This window comes from Onychostoma macrolepis, chromosome 06 (assembly GCF_012432095.1).
Source record: "Onychostoma macrolepis isolate SWU-2019 chromosome 06, ASM1243209v1, whole genome shotgun sequence".
Lineage (NCBI taxonomy): Eukaryota > Metazoa > Chordata > Actinopteri > Cypriniformes > Cyprinidae > Onychostoma > Onychostoma macrolepis.
In genome coordinates, this window is record NC_081160.1 from 22,558,265 (window position 1) to 22,578,054 (window position 19,790).

The window sequence follows — 19,790 nt, forward strand, 5'->3', positions numbered from 1 at the left end:
ACCCGAATATAAGACGATGTTTTTTTGTTGGAAATGCATCTGAAAAAACGCGGTCGTCTTATATTCAGGGTCTAGACTTTGTCATGTCAATAATACACCCACAACAATAGGTGGCGCTAAAAACGCATAAAACAAGTGTGCCATGAAATATGTAATGTAATGTGTGCTGTAAAGATCGCGAGTGAAAACAAAAGAAAAAGAAAAGCTTACAGAGGCACGAGTGGTGACTGTCATGTTAGCCTGATGGGACCAAACTTCCTCTGTAAGTGATTTTAAAGCATAAAACTGTACCCAGATTTGAAGACTACAATAAGATTTCACTTCTACTGTTAATCAAATTTTGGTAGGCTACTATGAGATGGATAGCCTAAATGTTATATAATTCAGATGGGCTACCTGTTATTTTTATGGTATATCAAATATTTTTCTATGTCATTGTTGGTACATTTTACCAGTATTTACCATACTTTCAAAACAAAAATTAAAATAGGAAAAATAATTTAATTTAATTTTAAATGTGCTTTACAGAGAGAGAGAAAAAAAACAAGATTTGGTTTTCAAAAAGCCTTTTTCCAAAATGTACATCTGGAAAATGGGGGGTCGTCTTATATTCGGGTCAATACGGTACTTTTCAACCCAAAATGAATTTTTTTCATAATTTATTCACACTGTTCCACACTTGTATGACTTTCTTTCTTCTGTAGAACACACATAAAAAAGAGATTTTTGTAACGGTTGTGAATATCTTGTAAAACAAAAGAAAAAAATATGTTTCAAAAGAAGAAAAAGTCATACAGGTTTGGAACAACATGAGGGTGAGTAAATGATAACAGAATGTTCATTTTTGGGTGAACTATGCCTTTAAAAGTTGGCTACGGATTGTGTTAACACTACCCAACACTGACTGGGATATCAAGCATTTTAATTCTAATTAGCATCTACACTTTTGATGTGTAGGGTATAATGTATTGTGAGAAAGGGTTGCATCCATCAGTGTCATTTAGGTGGTTAATTAAAACAAAAGCCTTACAGAAAGGAATGGAGAGAGAAATGAGTACAATAAGAAGCAGGAGGAAGGACAGTGGTGCAAAGAATGGAAGACTGAGAGAAAGGGGGAATCACAGACATTAGTAATCATAAAGAAGGTGTCCCTGTCATGTCGTCCCCCCTCATCTCGTTAGCTAATGAACTCCACTTACACGCTCTCTTGCACAGCCTCTGCTTTCACAGATCTCCTGGCACACTCTGAAGTCAGCCTCAGGGGCCTAAGCCCATTCTAACATATGGTTGTAAGTGAATTACTTCTTATTACATCAACAGGTTGTGCACATTGTAGGGGACAGCATGTCAGGTCTTCATTTTACCCATGAGTACCTAATATAGCAGCTCAGCAGACACTGTGCTTCCTACTGGATTTCAACCAGGTTCAGCTCTGGCCCAGGGGACAAGTAAGGTCCATAAATTTTGTGATTTCAGCCCTTTTAAAATTCATTGAGTCTCAGCGACGGCCCAAATATAAGACCTAGCATGCCAATGCTTTAGTTTGATTGAATTTCTATACTGTGAATCGCTGAGGTCATATAGTATAGCTCTACGAGCTAATGTCGAGTGGACTACTGAGACTCTGGCGGTGTAATGGAAATCTATAGTCAGACCAGAGTGCCTCACGGAGATGGCCACGCAGCGTCTTCGTGGCAGACAGGCTTGAAAAATGTAGGCCGAAGGCAGCTTGTTTGCAATCCAACTTTGACGCTTCTATAAATATAACTCAGACAACAGAAAATCTATTTGCTGAAGGCCACAGTCTTTGGATTTCTGTTTCTGACCTTGACACTTTTGACCCTTTAGGGAGAACCGAGCGTGTGAGCTCTGATCTATCTAGGGTGAGTCTGAACGGCATTTTGGAGTCCTTCAAGGACACTTAGAGAAGGGGACACAACCTGAAGGGTTGTTCCAGAACAAAAGTGAGCAGCTGAATACTCTCACAAAAGGCCCTTTTACAAGGCTGTTAGCTAAGGGCACATGTGATGGTCACTTTGAGGAAGTTATTTTGTCATTTATGATCACATGATCCTGAGTGGATCACATGTGTCCACACTTTTTATTTATTTTTATTTATTTATTTTTTTTGCTTTACCCAGTGCCACATGCATGAAGAGTTAGTGCACAAATCTAAATAAATATGAAGACACAAATAAGCAATATTTGGCATTGTTTATGTCTTGAATAAATTAATGCCATAGCAAAAAAGTAATGTATTCAAAATACATTTATTTCATACTAAGTATAGTTCAAATAGCATATTTACTGACACATCGCTCAAGACTTACTGATACAAAAATTTTAATTAAACTTTATTTGGACAACTACTTGTGCACAATGCACATTTCTTAATATTGAGCCTAAAATCTGTTGTCAATATTGATGAGAATTGTATGATATTTGAATAATTTCACTCTTTAAATGCAAGATATTTAAAGTGTACCTGAAGTATACTTGCAATAGTTCCACTTTAGCACAGTCAAATATACTTCATTGTATCTTTAGTTGAACTTCAGCACTACTTCCACACAATTAAAGTGCATTAAGTACAAAATTAGTTGTTCCAATTTTGCAGACTTTAAGTGTTTTAGTTTAGTATTTTAGTAAAAGCACAAATATTGGGTAAAACATTTTTTTATTAAAAATTTTATTAAATTACACTTTTTTTCTTTAAAAATAATGAAAATGTAAATATTATGGCTAAATACTGTAGATGGCTTTTTTTTTTTTTCTTTTTTTTCTGATAAAATTAACTACTAGTTTAATGATTTTTTTTTTACTTTTCTACAGGACTACACATTGACCATGTATTTCCAGCAGTACTGGAGGGACAAGCGGCTCGCATATTCTGGGATCCCTCTCAATCTCACCCTTGACAACCGGGTAGCCGACCAGCTTTGGGTTCCTGACACGTATTTCCTAAATGACAAGAAGTCTTTTGTTCACGGTGTCACAGTGAAGAACCGCATGATCCGCCTGCATCCGGATGGCACAGTTCTTTATGGATTAAGGTGAGAACTGATCCCATATCTAGAGCCATCAACCAATATTGCTTATTTTGCATTTTCATTTTTACCTGTTTTTGATGATTAATCAGCTTTTGATCACTAATAGATATACAGTAATATGTCAAATAAACATACAAACATCTTAAATTACAATAAAATACTTTAAAAATATATACTTTTTAATTGTTTTTATGTAATAAATTTAATAATTTATTATTATATAATAACAGTTTAATAAATGGTAAATTAATGTATTTTTCCTTACAATGGAGATTCTTTTTTTTTTTTTTTTTTTTTTACTAAAATCTACCTTTCACATAATTTGGTTGTATTTGACGTTTCAACTGTGGGAAGTGTCTGATAGTACACAGCTTCAGTGGACGTACATCATGAGAGCGTGCCCTATTTTGGTCAGTGCACTCGCCTACTAAATTGCATAAGTGTTAATGTGTACCTTTATCTTGTTAAACCCCTTTAGTGTTATCAGACTCTGATCCTAAATGAGCTGCTTTGCTCGTTCCCACGCAGAAGAGCATGGGTATGCCTTCATCCTCTGTACCAGCTGGAGTGCTCTATGAGCCAGTTACCGTAGCCTAATTTAGCCTTTCGTTTTGTTCCAAATGAGGTCCTGTGGACTAATGCGGCCATATGCTAATGTATGGGTCTTGCTTATAAAGTTTATTGAACCATTTCCGTCTTTTTATGATTTATCTCCTTTCGTTCGAATGGAACATCAGCAATCCATTGAACATCATTTTACAGTTCATCTAGGGAGTTCCCTGGTCATATAACGCACATATTGTAGTTTTGGAGGGCTTGTATTTGTTTGCCTGAGCTGGACACCATTAAAGAAAGAAGAGCCTGCATTTTTATGGTAAGGCTTTGAGTGTGTGCTCATTAAAACAGCTCTGAAGATGGAATGAAGACACTGAGTTTCCTTTTTAATTTACCCACTCTTGGAAGGAAGGACCACAGAAACATAGTAACGACCCACTTAAAACCAATGTTATATGCTCATATGTCAAAATCAAGGGACAGTGTGTAATACAAAGACAAAAACATTCAATAAATGACTGCTTTAGTATGTTGTTACTTGAATATATAACTGGAGGGATAAAAAACAAGTAAACAATTTATTTGAATGCATGAGGGATATCAACTCTTAAATGATCTGTCCAGTTTTTATGTTTAAAGGCACAATCAAATTAGTGAAACTTCTTTGAAATTTCACAAGGTAAAAAGTTACAATGTCCAATATCAGTAGTATAACAATACATAAACCACAGTTAAAAGGCATAGTTCACCCAAAAATTACAATTCTGTCATTAATTACTCACCCTCATGTCGTTCCAAACTTGTAAGACCTTCGTTTTGCCGTTTCGCTCATGAAATGTGTCGGAATATCATGACAACATTTTTCCTCGTTTCGTCTTACCCGATTAATGATTGAAAACTGTGGTTAATATGTTTTGATGAAACATCTATGATGAATTGTTCATTAATAAATCACAACAATCTAAGTGCTACGGGCATTCCCATTCATGCAGGCTACAGCGGAAATTATTTTACACAACTACTCGAAGCTTCCGGTTTTCGAATGTAGACCGTGACACAATCTGTATTGTAAAAAGCGTTATATAAATAAAGGTGACTTGACTGGTCAATGCAGCAAATCCGTGTGAGCAACTTGCAAAACCAGTTGCGAAATCTATGTGGGTAAATCTTTCACCTCCATGCAAAATTCCCAATTACGTGGATTCCTTTTGAAATGGCTGGATTTTGTCTATAAAAATGAATAGAACAACAGTAAAAGTGACCACATTTAAATAATGATGTTTTTCCAGGGCTGTAGCTTAACATTACAGAGCCTGGGACAAAAAAAAAATGAATGCAAGAAATTTGAAACCGTTATAACCTACTAGTACCCCCTTGTTTGAAAACTCCTGCCATAGAGGACTTTAGTGAGCCCCACTTGGTTGTACCCCTGCCAACAGCCCTGCATTCATCCAGATAAGATTAGAAGGACTGAATATGATCTTCCACTTACAATAGGCTTACTGCAACTGTTACCAGGAAGAGAAATCGATACCTGGATGGTATCATTACCTGGATGAGAAACCAAACCTAACTTTAAATGTTCATTGATATTGACTCACGAAGAACATTTGTCTAAGCTCACACTTGTAGGTTGTCTCTCACACAAGTGACATGATGAATGGGATGAAATGAGATGTGGGCTTTCCTTGAGCTTGTTTGGCCGCTTGCAATACCACTACTCAGTAGCCACTTTTTTGGGGCAAAAACTGCATTTTCATATATTCAAATCTGTACTATTTGTTCATGTCCACTCATCCATATGCATGCTCTGTGCTATATTTGGTTCAAAAGCCTTTTGAAGGGCAGGGGGAGCCATATTTTAATATGCTCCATCTTGCTCATCTTGTTCACAACAAGAGACACAAAAGTTTTGCGGTGTTGTTTATCAAGTGCAGTACCTGCTGTATGTATAAAATTGTGGCTTTGATTTTTCTGTGACCTGTGTGTATGTTTCTGTGTTTCTAGAATCACCACCACTGCCGCTTGCATGATGGATCTGAGAAGGTATCCATTAGATGAGCAGAACTGCACTCTGGAGATAGAGAGTTGTAAGTGTCTCTCACACACTGCTGCAAAGACCAGCATACATTTCCATGCTGTTTCAAGCTGGTTTATACTGGTCTAGTTTGGTGATTTGCTCACTGGTGAAGCAGCAAAAATAAAATGTGCAGTTTTACTGAATATAATGTGTTATCTTTCTGATATGCTGTCTAAAATAGTAATAATGATTGATTGGGCTTTGACAATTCAACTTTATTATTCAACAGAAAATATGATATTACCATATCCACTTAGCATATACTGTACATTACCGTTTGTGATTTGTTAAAAAAAATTGTACAAAAAGTCTCTTTGCCTACCAATGCTGCAAAAATACAGTCAAAACAGTAATACTATGAAATATTTTTACAATTTAAATAAGTTTTCTATTTTAATATATTTTGAAATGTAATTTATTCCTGTGGGAGTAAAGCTGAATTTTCAGCAGCCATTATTCCAGTATTCAGTGTCACATGATCCTTGTGCTTCTCAAGAAACATTAGTTATTATTATTAATGTTGAAAACAGTTGTGCTTCGTAATATTTTTAAGGAAACCATTTTTTCAGGATTCTGTGAATTTTATTAAAGAATATAATTTTATTTAAAAATAGAAATCTTTGTAACATTATAAATGTCTTCACTGTCACTTTTGATTAATTGAATGCGTCCTTGCTAAATAATAGTATACGTTTCTTTCCAAGAAAAAAAAAAGTACTGACCCTAAACATTTAAAGGGGTGGTTTACTGCTTTTTTTCTTTGCTTGATTGTGTTTATGGGGTGCAATATAACATGTCTTCGTGTTTCATTTGTTAAAAAACACCTTATTTTTCATATATTTCACCTTTATTGTAAGCCGCTTTCTCCTCTGTCATTTGAACGACCGGTTGACTTCCTGATTCTCTGAAACCACTCCCTCAGAAACGGGCAATGGGCTCAGATTGGTTAGTTGGGCCGGTGTGTTGTGATTGGCTAAACTGCGTACTGCACATTGTCCGGAAACTTCACACCCATTACCTTCACGGGGCGACTGTTGCATGTGCTCCGGTCAAAAGTAAATAATGGTGTCAATATTGCCATATCAGTTTGAGCCAGAATCAGACCCAGAAAGCGGTAATGAAGAGAGTCAAGCAGAACTTCCGCAAGCACGGCTCTTACAAACGTTTCTGAATGGAAGTTTGCTGTTGTGATTACATATAATTGTTTGAAGTTTGTACACGTTTGTCTTATACACACAAAATAGCATCGAACTAACTGGCTACTATAACCAAACAGCGTTGGCTTGTGTTTACGTTCTTGATCAAATCGAAAAATTACGTCAAAAAGTATACATGGAAAATACATTTACAAAATTAGTACATAATTACAAATTTGGGTCCAAAAAGTTTGTACGCGTTTGTCATAGACTCACGAAATAGCATTTAACTAACTGGCTACTAAAGCCAGCGTTGGCATTTGTTTACGTCCTTGATAAAACTAAAACATTACGTCTGAATTTATACATGCAAATACATTTAAAATTATGAAATCTTACTTACAGGTTGTGGCCCAACAACTGCTGCCTCTGGTTTTAAAGTTGGAACTGCTCCATGTTTTAGTAATAGTTTCTGTGTGAATCCGGCATTGAACTCGTGTAGATTCTGGAAGCTGTCTTCCATAAAATGCGCAGCACAGAGAGCTAAATTAGGATTGTAATTGTCAGGAACATAATCAAACATAAATTTTAACCATTGTTGACGAACTACAGTGTCCGTAGGAAGCCCGAACACAGAAGACCTGACAGCTGGGTGAAAATAACACCGTTTCGACGGCATGGCTACAACTCTCCACTATAACTCTTCCTCTTCGACAAAGCCGCAGAACATGGCCTTGCCCCCTCTTTGGCATGTTCCGGAGGGAGGGGTTGATGCAAATTTATGTTTTTTTTTACGTATGCAACCCGGGAAGTATCTCGTTGTAGTCCCATATGAGTCGTTTTTGTAGGCATTAAACTTCCTGATTTTTAAAAGACGATATCTCCGCTTACGTTGAACTTTCAGCGCAGCAACTTTGCGGATACTGTTCATGCACCAACAGCAACATTACACACTATTTAAAATGAAAAAAGTGAAATCGCAGTAAACCACCCCTTTAAATGGTAATGTTGCTCAAAATTAAACCTTTTTATGACATGATTATGAGGTACCTTTTGCTGGATTTGTCATTTTAGCAGGCTGATTGTACCTCAAAAACAAACTTTACTCTAAGAGACTCTTCAGGGTATTGAATCTTGCATGGCACCTGTAGTAAAACTCTGTTGACACAAGCAGCATGTTTTGTTTATGCTTATTAACCGTGTTTAAACAATCAACTCTCTGTGGACTGTCACTTTTAATTACATCACTTCTTTAACAACTAGTTGTTGAGTTTAGTAGTGTACATATTACACAAATTTGAATGACAATACGGTTGTCACTACCTGATTGTTTTAGTGGGTAAATTCACTTACAGAATATGGTAATAACTACCCTAAATAACCCAACTTTAATTGTACACAGTGCTTCATACACACACTAACAAAACCATGTAGCTCATTATGGTTTACAAACACGGCAATGTCGGTATGAAATGGAGCTGTCTATGTCACAGTGGGAAATCTGACCCCTAACAGCTCCCCGCACTTGTGCAAGACAGATGCTCATATGCATGATTATGCTAACAATGCACTTGTGCTGAATTTTTTTACTTTTCAGCATATGTTACACACATTAATTACGGAAATGAAATGCTATTTTAAGGAACCAAAGTTTTAGAATTGTAAAGGAGGGAAAAGTTGCATAAATATATACATTTTAATGTATGAATATATAAATTTCACTGACTGAGCTCAGTAAATCTCCCTTTAAAACATGATTTGTGATCTGATATTTACTTTGACCCAGTAATGTGTCATTTACTCTTTGATTAATTTGATTTCTGTTTGTCCTATAGATGGATACACAACAGATGACATCGAGTTTTACTGGAAGGGAGGAGAAAATGCAGTGACTGGTGTGTCGCGTATCGAGCTCCCACAGTTCTCCATCGTAGACTACAAACTTGTTTCCAGAAATGTTGTCTTTTCCACAGGTAAAATAGCAAGACAGGTTCAAATTATAACAAGTAAGCCAAAAAAAATTATTTACTGTGCCTGCCTCTTTATTCAAAATGAAACATATGAAGTGACAAATGATTCATATTTGAGGTCATGACCCCTTAAGATGCAAAGGTTGTTTTTTTTAGCATTACAAAGCTGTATTTCTATATTTAATACAGTAAGTTGATTTGCTTGTGCTTAAAATATTATATAAAATGTCTACAACATAACCTGGGTCCAAACAGTGAACTCAATGTATCCCTACAGGAATTTTAGTCCTAAAACAGTCATAAAGGGATGGTTCACCCAAAAATGAAAATTTTATGTTTATCTGCTTACCCCCAGGGCATCCAAGATGTAGGTGACTTTGTTTCTTCAGTAGAACACAAACAAAGATTTTTAACTCAAACCGTTGCAGTCTGTCAGTCATATAATGTCAGTCAATGGTACCCACAGCTTTGAGAGAAAAAAAAAAACATACACAGAGAAAACCAAATTAAACCCTGCGGCTCGTGACGATGCATTGAGGTCTTTAGACACGAAAGAATGCACTCAGGACAGTTAGACATGGCGGTGGATCAGAGGTAAAAAACTATATAAATACTGTTCAGTTTCTTGCACAGACCAATCGTTTCGTGTCTAAAGACCTCAATGTATCGTCACAAGCCACAGGGTTTAATTTGGTTTTGTCTGTGTATGTTTTTTTGTTGTTTTTTTCTCTCAAAGCCATGGGTACCATTGACTGATATTATATGACTGACAGACTGCAAAGGTTGAGTTAAAAATCTTTGTTTGTGTTCTACTGAAGAAACAAAGTCACCTACATCTTGGATGTCCTGGGGGTAAGCAGATAAACATCAAATTTTCATTTTTGGGTGAACTATCCCTTTAAAACTGTTTGCTAGAACTTATTTTTATTATTTGTGCTAGGCAGGATTTAGCACAATAGTTTACATCAGGAAAGTCAATGAAGGGGTGCCCAAATCATTTGTTACAGTTCTACAGAGGCAATAACAATAAAATTGATTAAATACTAAAATAGTAAAATGTGTTGTCTTAAGAGTGTAATTTGCTAGTCATGTAATTACGCCTGTGATAAAGTGTATAGCTTAGTGCAGAGACATGGGTCAGAGCGCAAGGTTGCAGGAAGTTTACTACCAAAAAAGACCCTGACATGAAGTCTGTCTGCACAAAATGTGCCATTAGAATTGTTTTTGTAGCATTTTAAAGCTCTGATCAAGCTGAAATTTTTAACTAAGTGTATGTACAATGCAGAATAGTGCTGATTTCTACAGATAATGCCTTTTTTGGTAATGTTTTTTTCTTGTTGTCCTGTTTTCTGGCCTCACCCTCATGAAAGTGGTATTCCCATGTACCACTTATTTGAAAAGCTGCCTAATTGGGGCCTGAGCATCAGATATCTCTCTTCCTCATGGTAGAACAGACCAGTAATAATGGAGGAGCAATTACCACTCTGTTTCCTCAAGCTTCTAAAGAGAAGAGCAGAGATGGAAGGGGGGAGAAAGTGAGAGATGGAGTCAGAGAAGAGAAAAAACAGCCACTTGATACAAACCATCACATATTCATGAGGTAGAAGACCCACTGCATAAATTATTCTCTTCTAAAACTAAGGCATTCATAGAGGCAGTGCTGTAATGATTATTCCCCATCCTGAATTAATGGCACATAGAAAGAGACTGGCTATCTTCTGCACATAGTGAAAAGGATTATGGGAATTGTGAGGTTTTGATTGAGGAGGATGTGACTGTACTGCTGATGCCATGATCGGCTTTTTCTAGAAGAGGAAAAAATGTTGTCAGAATTCATGACCGTTTTTAATGGCTGTCAATAGAGATTTGATGGCCATCTTTGGGTCCAAATTGTGTGGAGAAGCCACAATACCTACCAGCAGATGCTAACCGACCCAGGCTAGCCAGCCAAACCTTGACCCCTTGATAAGCCCAACACAGCAACATTAACTCAACCAATGTTGTGAGTTTAGGGGCGGGACTATCTATTTCTCTGACCAATAGAAGATGACTTATGGGGGGGAGACTTATGTAGTTTCTTGTGTGCCTGTACGTATTTTACGTGAGTAGTGTGGGAAGGTTTTTGTGAGGTATACTGTAAGTAATTAGTCTGAAGTATGTGTAGGTAGCTTAAGTTCATCATGTAGGTTATGTAGCATGTTTTTATAGACTGTGATGTGTGTACAGGTTGCATAATGTGCATCTGTAGGTTGTTATGTCTGTAGGATGTGTGATTTTGTTCATAGGTTGTGTGCATGTTTGGGTGTGTATGTGTATCTTGGCTGAATGCTTGTTAGTTGTTTTTTCACCTCCATAAATAACTAAGCAGGGATTTCTCATCACATAAGCTGCATGGTTCGGTGTCAGATCACTTGTGTATTTTTACATCATATTGGTATTATAAGGCATAATGTGTTTATATTAAATTCTGTTCTTTGGATTAATGAGTTGAACAGGGTTGAACAATTTGACTTTAACCCCTCAAACCCCTAACCCTAAAGGTCACATTATTAAAATTTCGATTGGCTTTTGTCAATAGCGTAGCAACGTTTCTAATCACAGTTCGCACAGAAGTCACTTTCAAAGAAAGCAGCTTTCTGGGAGCTTTCGCACAACCAACTTTAACATTGCTCAATCTTTCACCTTCACACGAAATTCCAAATTGTGTGGGCTCCTATTGAAATTACTACATTTTGTCTGCAAAAATTCACCAAACAGTGATAAATGTGAACAAACCTTAAAGGGATAGTTCACCCAAAAGTGAAAATTCTGTCATTAATTACTCACTCTCATGTTGTTCCAAACCCATAAGACCTTCATTAATCTTCAGAACACAAATTAAGATTTTTTTTTTATATATAAAATCCAAGAGCTTTCTTAACCCGCATAGACAGCAATGCAACTGACACGTTCAAGACCTAGAAAGTTAGTAAGGGACATCATTAAAATAGTCCATATGGCATCAGTGGTTCAACCATAATCTTATGAAGCTACAAGAATACTTTTTGTGCACAAAGAAAACAAAAATAACTTCAGTGTTAGTCTTTAACTGACACTAGGACACTAGGTTTAACTAATGCCTCAAAGACTGACACGGAAGAGAAGAAATTGTTGAATGAAGTCATTATTTTTGTTTTCTTTGCGCACAAAATGTATTCTCATAGCTTCATAACATTACAGTTGAACCACAGATGTCACATGGACTATTTTAACGATGTCCTTACTACCTTTCTGGGCCTTGAACGTGTCAGTTGCGTTGCTGTCTATGGAGGATCAGAAAGCTCTTGGATTTCATCAAAAATATGATGAACGAAGGTCTTACAGGTTTGAAACGACATGAGGGGGGAGTAATTAATTACAGAATTTATATTTTTGGGTGAACTATGCCTTTAAATAGATCTCTTGACAAGTGCAATTTTCAGTTCTGTCTTGGGCCAAAAATGTCACCTAATACAACAAAAATACTCAAAATATGAATAAGGAGTCTTTTGTTGTTGTTCTTGTTGTTGTTGATTGTAAGGCTGTTTTTTTCTTTTAGTAACAGTGAATTTATGTCTATGAATTGATCTGACATTTCACTATTCGAAGTATGAATCAAATTGAATATAAAAATGTTTGACATATAATGACATTACATTAGATATGTAGTTAGAATTAATTTACCCTAATAAAAAATGCAAATTAGAATCAATTTCATGGGGTGAATATTGCTCTTAATTAGAAAAGTGAATTTCTGACACTACTGTGTTGACATATTTCCATTTGACAAAGGAAGTTTGGACAGGATATTACTCTGCAGTAGTAGCATTTGATTGAAAAATATCTGTAGTGCACATTGAGTAAGTTTTTCCTGTATTTTAAATTTGCATTTGTATTTTTTTTTTTTTCAACTCTTAAAAGTGTTCTATTGAATATATGGCTTCAAAACTAATAGACATGGACTACAAGCCGTAAAAGTCTAGTTTTGATTTTATAGGGGGCTTTAACATTTAATGTTTACTCACTATTTCATTCTCTTTTCTTGTCTCCTTTCACACTGTAGTGTTTGTGCTCAAGGCTAAGCTACAACAAATCACAGATTTTTTTTTTGTCCACGCTTGCCAGTTGCCATAGCAACAAAAGCTACCCGTGCTGCCAGTGCTACTGATGTAAAATGTAAAGAATTTCTCCAAAGCCTTTTTGAAATAAATATCCATCTTTTTCCTCTCTCGTGTCTCCCTGTTTACTTCTTTTCCTCGCAGTCTTTGCTTCTCTTTCTCTTTCATATTCTTTAACTATCTTTCTTATCTCTTTAACAGGTGCCTATCCTCGACTATCTTTGAGCTTCAAGCTAAAAAGAAACATCGGCTACTTCATCCTGCAGACCTACATGCCCTCAATCCTGATCACCATCCTGTCCTGGGTCTCCTTCTGGATCAACTACGATGCCTCAGCAGCCAGAGTGGCATTAGGTATGCTATTTATTCATTAGGATGTCCTGTATACAGCTGACAGGATGTATGTCATCTGTCGTTTCCGCTGTGGAAGTGCATGCTTTATTTAACAGCGCATTGTTGGATGTTCCAATAACTAGAATGCCAACATTCGGTATTCTGTTTGAATTGCAACTTTTTCTGTACGCACGCCAGGTCTCCTCAGAGTCCTCACCCTCCCTTTGGTTTACTTTTTCTTGGATCTTGCCTCCAGACAAACACCGACACACACATATACACTCAGACACATACACAGACAGATATTGTAGGGGCGCATGCATCATTTAACAAGGAACCGGGTAGACCCAGGTAGCCACAAACCCATTGCTTTTGACACACTACAGCGACTGCTCGCAGAGAGAGAGAGACTGTTCCCAGTGTGTCTTTGCTCTGATGTTGTTATTCCAGAATGAGGAGTGACTCAGTTTACCCGAAAGGCTACAGAACCTCTCCAGCTGCAGTGAGTAGCAGGACACAAAAGCTCTGTTTCAAAACCCAGCATAAACAGCCTTTTAAGGCACACTCCTGTTGCGAAGGCGGTTCCAAATGCTGCCTAAATACTAAGGAAGGCAAAAATCTCAGCAATATAATCAAAATTTACTCTTTGCATTTACATGACAAATGATGTATATAGTATAAATGACTATAGTATGTAATATTTGTGTGTCATGTATTTTTATACAAGGAGTGCTACACTGAAAACAATTTCAGTTAGAAATCGCTAGAAAATTTGACAAACAATTGCAAAGAAATGGAAATTAACAAATTGAATGAAATGTGAAATTCCTAGACAAATTGAAATGATATTTTCTTAAAACATACTAAAATTATTTTACAAAAATTATTTTTTACAATGTATATGTGTACATGGACTATTTTTTTTTTATGATCAACTTTTTATTTTTTCAAATCAACAAAACATCCACTCAAACAAACAACAGGGAGGGGGGAACAACCGACACACCATCAACAATTTCAATTTGTAGTAAAAAGGACAAAACAGAATTCACATGAGTCTATAGATTGACAACAATTGGACATTCCCAAAACATGTGGAGAAAAGTACCTGCTGATACAGTGTTACAGATATGACAGTTATAGGTCGATTGCAGTTTCATTTTAAACCCCTTGTAAGGAGTTATGTATACTCTATGGATGACTTTGAAATGCATTAGACGATGAGCCAAGTTTTTAGAAGTTAAGATTAGATTAGACCACACCCTCTCCCAGTCAACCGATAAAATCAAAATCTGTTAATTCACAATTCCAGATAGATTTAATAGAAAGAGACTTTGCAGTGTGATCATTAAGTTTACTATATATTAAAGAAACAGATGGCCGACCAGAGGGGTGGTGTGATCCAATCCCATATAGGATGAGAGGAAATAGGGGATGCCCAGGGAACTCCATAGGCCTTGAGAGCAGAACGTAACTGAAAAAAGACTAAATATGATGCTGGTAAACAAAACTTAGTTCTTAATTCTTGAAGTGAGCAGAGTCCCTGGTTGTCATATAAGTCACCACATGTGATTCTGCCCAATGTAGACCAAGAGGGCTGGACAAATGGCCGATTTCAACATAAAAAATTTAAGTTGTGCCATGAGGGTGTGTTACAAAATTTGAAAGGTCCTCCCATCAGACGTTCCACCCTTTTTAGAAAAAAAAGTGAAGTCCTTAGATAATGTAATCGATCTTTGGAGAATCCAGAATACTATAAGTTCAGTGATAAATTTATTCAATAACTTAGAGGATGGGTTAGCTGTAGTATCAGGGTGAGATTTTAAAATCAGCATTAAAATCACCACCCATCACTAAAGGACAATCAATCTGGTCAAGTAATGTATTGAAAATATTTGTGAAAAATGCACTGTCTGCCTCATTCGGGCAGTAAATGGAGACCAGTGCTAACCTGTCATGTATTTTACAGCTTATAAAAACAAATCTACCTTCATCATCATTCCCGGTATGTTCAATAGTTAAATGTAACTTCCTATCGACTAAGATAAGCACCCCCTTAGTTTTATTACGAGCACAAGAGAAGACTGCCAGTTTGTAATACTTGTTTTGACAACGTGCCACATCGCATTGTTTTAAATGAGACTCTTGTGTTTTAGGGCACAGGAAATCGATTTACGGTGCAAATATTCTAATATCCAGGTACGCTTAATAGGAGAATTTAGGCCATTCACTTTCAATGATAAGATATTCAGAACATGCATTGTGTGCTCGAAATGCCAAGATTCTGATTAAGTGAAGAGAAATAAAAGCAATGCCATACTGCCAGTGACATGTAAACATTAGTATGTATCCTAGATACCAATCCACCTAGATGCATAGTCCTTTTAAAAGAAAAGCAGAATAAATAAAAGTATTGATGTCTGTTGAAGGGTATAGAAAAAAAGCAAAAACAATGAACGACAAACAACTGTGTATATAAACCAAAGCAGACTGCACATTACCGAGAGTGTAGGTCTGCATAAACAACAGAAACAAATGTTGATGTGTGACCAGTCCACTTCAATACAAGACATGTCCCCAAAAGGCCCACTGAGCCAAGAGTGTAGTGACTGAACCTGCTCTCCATCAGCCCCAAGAATAATAATAATAATAGATAAAAATAAATTATTATTTACCAATCAGCGGATGAACGTACAGGGCAGGGGCAAGATTACAAAAACAAAATTAGCAAGTGTCCATGGCCACCTTGTTATTGTCCTCTTCAGGGCAGTTAGGATCACCACAGACCTCATCATTAATTTTCTCTCGTTGAGCTTTGTAGCGCTGCAGAATACGTCTTCAGTGAAAGTGAAGTAACAAAATCCTCCGCCTTTTGAGGAGAGTCGAACATCATCTGTTCACCTTTATGCCGTAGTTTGATTACTGCCGTATAGGTGAGGAAGGGCTGGAGACCAAGTGCTGTCATCTTCAAGACTGGATTAAAGCTCTTTCTCTTGGTAGTTGTGGCTGGACTAAAGTCTGGAAAAAATAGTAGCGTGACATTGTCCTGCGTATATTTCACCTGCCGAGCACCCTTTACGATCGCCAATCTGTCATACCACCTTAGTACACGGAAGATGAGAGTATGCGGCCGATCTGAGTTTTTCCTTCCGTCACACAAGCGATGGGCCCGGTCAATCTCGATGTCACAGCCTTTCAGTGAAGGGATCCACTTGGAAAGATTAGCTCTGAGGAAGCCAGCTGCATCAGAGCCTTCCGCCCCCTCCGGTAACCCCACCAGTCATACGTTATTTCTTCTGCTCCTATCTTCAATGTCCGCCATCTTTTCGGTGAGTTGCTCCAGCTGATTTCTTAAGTTTGTGACTGTCCTCCTATCCTCACATGCAGCTGCTTAAACAGAATCGACCCGGTCTCGTGTCTGTTTCGCCACGATGGCTAGGTTTTCAACTTCTGCTTTTAGCCGCCCAAGCTCCCAGTTCCGCCATGGCCCCCTGAGCTCCCTGATCCGCCATGGCTCCCCGAGTTGTCTGCTCCGCCATGGTGCCTGGATCTGGGGCCGCCTTGGAGGCATCCTGTCCAATTGACCTATCGGTAAGCCCCGCCCCCCCTTGGTTACTGTTGCTCCCTCGGACAAACAAACGGAGTTGCTCACTGTCTTTCAATGACAGCTACAGTGTGAAAACCTTGTCCCACGATGTTTTCGTGCAATTTTGGACAGAGAAGGCCACCAAATGGGAATTAAATATTCCATGGAGGGATTTATAAAATATTTAAAAATAAATACGGTGGGTAACTCGAAGCGAGGGTTTACAGATCACAATGTGAGCGGGAGAAGTCTCATATTACGGTCGGTCATCACGATCGCGGATGACAACATGCAGGATCAACACTGTTCATGTATCGCAGGGTACGATTAAATTAATGTACATTTAACCAGTTTAATATGGAGAGGCACTGAAATGTAGACATTAACGTTAACATTAACGTTCTGCTTGAGCAGATGAAAATTGTAACTTAACGAGTGTATGCCAACCAGAAAATGAATGTTTTTGTCTTCATTTGTATTGGGGTGAATACTTAAGGACATTTTGCTCTGTTTTGTTTGGATTCAGGAAATGTAATAAAATAAATTATATTGCCCATCCTCTCAGGATACCTGGAATCCATGTTACAAGTACCCCAGGCACATCGTTTTTCCACTTTTGAAGCACAAACCCCATAAAATCGATGCGAGCTTCGGATCTTCCAATGTTTCTCTATGGCACTGAAACCTAAAGATGTCTGAGTTCCACTCCCCATGCAACTGATGCTCGACTGCCATTGGCTAGTCTTCGTTCGAGGGGAGGGGCTTACCGATAGGTCAATTGAACACAATCCGGGAACAGGAAGACCATATAAGGGCATGGGACCATATAGGGGCATATGAACCATATAGGGGCAAATGTAAATGTAAATATGGTCTTCCTGTTCCCGGATTGTGTTCAATTGACCTATCGGTAAGCCCCTCCCCTCGAACGCAGACTAGCCAATGACTAGCCCTGATTGTGTTCAATTTGATTACAGGTGTGTCTTGTCTTCCGCTCATTAAGTTGTGTACTTATAGAGTGTTTTTTTTTATCAACTTTTTTTTTTTTTTACACATCATAACATCCATTCAAAACAAAAAAACAAGAACAAAAAAAACAGGTATATAATCAATACTTTAAAGAGTCCAGTCAAAAGAGAAGGAGAGAGGGAGGGGAAAAAAAGAAAAAACAAAACAAGTCATTCCTTTATCAAGTATGTTAAAGAAAAAACACTGCCAAGCATCAATATTAGAGTGCTTGGCCCCATTAATTCAAGCTGTTGTACATTCACAAGTCACTATTTTCAGGAGGCTGTGGATCCAATATGTTTTTCCACACATGTGCGGTGTTATGTATGCTCTATGAATGACTTTGAAGTGAATAAGACGATGAGCCAAGTTTTTAGATGTTAAGCTGAGGTTAGACCACACTTTCTCCCAGTCGACAGATAAATTAAGGTCAGATAATTCCTGATTCCAAATAGATTTAATAGAAAGAGGTTTTGTAATACAATCCATAATTATATTATATATTAAGGAAACAGATCAGATAATGCCAGAAAAAGGATGAGAGGAGATGGGAGATGCCCAAGGACCTCGATACACTTTGAGAGCAGAACATAATTGAAGAAAGACAAAATATGCGGATGCTGGTAAACAAAATTTGGTTCTGAATGTCTGAAATGAACAGAGGCCCTGGTTAGTATATGTATCACCGCACGTGATTACGCCTAAAGAAGACACTTATAGAGTGTTTTGCTGGGCTTAAAGTTCTCCGGCACCGTGCCTGATGTCCGGCGTGCAACGTTTGGCTGTGGAAAAAAATAATCATACATTTAAAAATAAAATAAAAAAAACTAGTTGATATCACTTTCGAGTCCATGAGTTCGCCTACCAATTGTATGAGAGGAGCACATATTTCACTCTCAATCAAACTAACATTACTAGCCAATCAGATTTTTTTGTGATGTGCATAATAGTATCCAATTGCAGAGTCGCAGCCCTGGTGAATGGAGAAGCACGACACGAAAGATGTCCATCTAGCGCATATTTATACTTATAAAAACGAATTAAAAAGCAGCGGATCTTTGTAAACAGCTCAGAGTAATCATGTCATCTCCATAAGAGCGATATGATTGCCAGAACAAATTTACCGGGATTTTTGAAAAGGTTCTGTTCACACATGATCTCTTACCAGTAATTTACCAGTAAAGACTGTATGTGTGAAAGGGGTTAAACTCTTCCTCTGCATATGCTGTGAATTTGAACTGCTTAACGTTCATCTGGGAAAACATTGTGCATTGTCTCACTAGATTTGTAACCTAAATCATTTATAAACCTTTGCCAACACAGGAGAATACATCAACCTATTTCTAAATATGCCATTTATTGTACATAGCGATTTCAAAATAAAAGTTGCATGTAGCCAAATATTAAAATTTAATGGATTTAAACATTGTTTAATCACACTGTAAAGTGAAACGTCACCAGGCCGTTGGCGCCCTCTGCAGGTATTTGTTATAATATATAATGTACTTAAGTACAGTAGGTTATGTTCATATTCTGTATAGGCATATTGCATTATGTATTTTAACAGTGCTGTTCAATAAAACCATGTAATTACTTGGTTTTGATATTTTGTTTGAGCCAATTATTGCCTCATTGTTAGTTTATATATAAATAGTCATACTAAAGCCTGGTTTTCACTTAGGTCTATTTGTGTTACTAAAAAATATCAGATTACTCAATTGTCAAAATAATCAGTAGATTATTTGATTACCAAAATAGTAATTAGTTACAGCCCTAGATTAGTTAAAATATTTCAAAATACAACTACATTGTTTTACTTTTTGTAATTAAAAGACAAATATTTTGTCATTGAAAATTTCTTTAAAATAGTGTTAAAATATTGTCTCGTTCTAGTGAACTAAGTAACTGTATTTTGTCTTATCTCGTGAGCTAAGTG

At 37.1% G+C, this 19,790-nt stretch overlaps 1 protein-coding gene across 4 annotated transcripts in view; it reads left to right on the forward strand.

The window, feature by feature from the left end:
* The window catches only part of gabrb3 (gamma-aminobutyric acid type A receptor subunit beta3), an 86,350-nt gene that overhangs the window by 50,194 nt on the left and 16,366 nt on the right, over window positions 1–19,790 (forward strand). For all 4 annotated transcript variants that reach the window (XM_058779540.1, XM_058779538.1, XM_058779542.1 and 1 more), the window contains 4 exons: window positions 2,833–3,053; window positions 5,613–5,695; window positions 8,657–8,794; window positions 13,129–13,281. In XM_058779540.1, the coding sequence (XP_058635523.1) occupies window positions 2,833–3,053; window positions 5,613–5,695; window positions 8,657–8,794; window positions 13,129–13,281 (595 nt within the window). The remainder of the gene's footprint in view (window positions 1–2,832; window positions 3,054–5,612; window positions 5,696–8,656; window positions 8,795–13,128; window positions 13,282–19,790) is intronic.